Source organism: Macrobrachium rosenbergii, chromosome 54, assembly GCF_040412425.1.
Source record: "Macrobrachium rosenbergii isolate ZJJX-2024 chromosome 54, ASM4041242v1, whole genome shotgun sequence".
Taxonomy (NCBI): domain Eukaryota; kingdom Metazoa; phylum Arthropoda; class Malacostraca; order Decapoda; family Palaemonidae; genus Macrobrachium; species Macrobrachium rosenbergii.
In genome coordinates this window covers 46,577,042-46,579,541 of record NC_089794.1, presented here as the reverse complement: position 1 = coordinate 46,579,541, position 2,500 = coordinate 46,577,042, and the positions used below count along the sequence as shown (strand labels likewise).

General features: G+C 36.2%; 1 protein-coding gene across 1 annotated transcript in view; it reads right to left on the bottom strand.

Annotated features, from left to right (window-relative positions):
• Positions 1–687: 687 nt before the first annotated feature.
• Positions 688–2,500, bottom strand: part of LOC136834550 (glutamate receptor 3-like) — a 6,711-nt gene continuing 4,898 nt past the window's right edge. The window contains exon 4 of the mRNA XM_067097134.1: positions 688–969. Coding sequence (XP_066953235.1) covers positions 753–969 — 217 coding nt within the window. The 3' untranslated portion in view covers positions 688–752. The remainder of the gene's footprint in view (positions 970–2,500) is intronic.

Below are 2,500 nucleotides of genomic sequence, written 5' to 3'. Positions count from 1 at the left end.
CGTACTGTTAAATAAGTAAGTCATAAGATTTAGCTGAAAAATGGTGCAATTTCTCTTGAAAACTTGAAAATTAGGCTACCCCTGCAGGTTGAAAGACCATTTTTCTTCATGTTGCCCTTAACAATCAACTTTTAAGTTGAAGACCTTTAATTTTTTTATCAGTGTTTAAGAGATTTGATCCTGGCTACTGAAATTTGATTGTAAGAAAAATACTTTTATTTTTGTTAAGTAGTTTAGGATGAGACTAGCTTAATTCCCTTTAGGGAAGCAGAAGAGAAATATATGTTTTAGAGAGGAACGAGCTTTTATTATTATTATTATTATTATTATTATTATTATTATTATTATTATTATTATTATTATTATTACAGAATCAATCCAAACATCCAGTATAATTAAGCGATTGGAGAGTAATCTGAAGCATTGTCTTCATGAGAATAAGATTAAATAATGTCAAGGCTGACTGAGTGTTGTTAGATTAAGTACTTAATGTATATGTTTGTTTTGGCAATAAGATATTTTCTCATCCATTTCTGCGAGGTTACAGACCTTGGGTGATAATAAAATTTCGAGTGTAAGGAGGGAAAATTTTGCTAGATAATTGCAAGAATTATGCTTTTCTGAAGACATTTTGCTATGGCACCTTGCAAAACAAGCCATTATTACAATAGATGTGCAATGGTATGAAACTGAGTTCTATTCTGCAATCCAAAGTTCGTTTCCAGAAGAAAAGCTTATCGACAGAGGCCCAGTCATGCATGTTGCTTCGTTCTCTGCCACTTTGCAAATACGATCTCCATCGCAAGAATGGCCAGTGCAGCTAGATGGCCTATGAGGGTGAGACAGAAAGCCGTGCTTGCTTGCAGAATGCTTATTGGAGTTTTGCCGGAGTCTGGAGATTCCATAGCATTCGGCGTCCACTTCCCCTCCAGTCTCCTCATGATTCCGGCCTCCGATAGCTTCCTCATCCTGAAAGTTGAATTGCATTAATCTTCTGCAAACCTTTGCCATTTTGTTCTTTTCCTACAACGAGATCTAAGTACGTAATGCCTATGTCTGTGGGAGTACTGAACAAAACAATAGCGGGCGAGAGTTGCCAGAAATTTTCATCTACTCATGAAAACCTTAATTCGGAGATGTTGCCTTTGCATCGGCACCTCTCTAGGCTAGGCTGGTGTTTCCACCAGTTTTGATGTTATATCAGCATGAAAGATTTCTGCAGGAGACTCTTCATTATTTTATCAGTTAACAAGAGCAATGTGGCAATGAATGTTGTCTCGTCATTTTCTAGAGGCACTGGAGAAAGGGGCCTGCCTGTGGAGAAAGGCCTGCCTGTATATATATATATATATATATATATATATATATATATATATATATATATATATATATATATATATATATATATATATATATATACATACATATATATATATATATATACATACATATATATATATACATGTATATATATATATATATATATATATATATATATATATATATATATATATATATATATATATATATATATGAATGTCTTTTTCCTGTAATACTACAGTGTAATATGAATATAAGAAGGCCCATAAAACACTATTTAAACGTTGAAACCATATATTTCAGGCACTAGCTTCTGTGCCCTGTTCACTGGTAGAATATGGACAGGTGGAAAGTTACAATGGTATATATACAAAAACATAAAGGTGTGGCCCTAGGCCTCCGATGTTATGGAGGTGGCGTTTCTTAAGGAGGAGAATGGCCAAATTCCCTAGTGGTTTTTGGCCTCATTAGCTCCTGTTTGGCGATGGATCTGGCGGTCGCGTTTCCTGGGTCATCTTCTTCATGAGGGGTTTGAGGATTAAGGTGTCGATGTCATCCGATTTCCAATGTCCTCCTGACAGGTTCATATTGTTGGTTTGATTGATGATAGCAGATTCCAGCATCCTTCTTTTGTACGGACAGCTACTTTTGAAAACCAACTCCGCCCCACTCCAGTTAATGGCATGCCCTGTATTTCTGATATGTAGGAAAATTCCCGAACTCTCCGAAGCGTAACGTACTGATCTTTTGTGCTCTGTTATTCTTTGCGAGAGCGATCTACCTGTCTCGCCTCGTAGATGTCCTGACAATTACTACACGGTATCTTGTAAACTCCGGCTTCTTCCTTTTGTTATTTAAGTATCGTTAACGAGCGAACTCCCGATGGATTTAGAATAATGGAAAATGAAAGGATTGTTAGGCCTGAGTTGATCGGAGGCCTTTTGGATGTTTTCAGGCCTAACAATCCTTTCATTTTCCATTACCCCAAATCCATCGGGAGTTAGCTCGTTAACGTATACTTAAATAACAAGAGGGAAGAAGCCGGAGTTTACAAGATACCGTGTAGTAATTGTCAGGACATCTACGTAGGCTGCATCTAACTCTGTCACTCAGTCTGAAAATACAAGAAATGTAAAATGAAAAATAGCTTAATAGAAACTTAAAATAATGTACTTGGAGA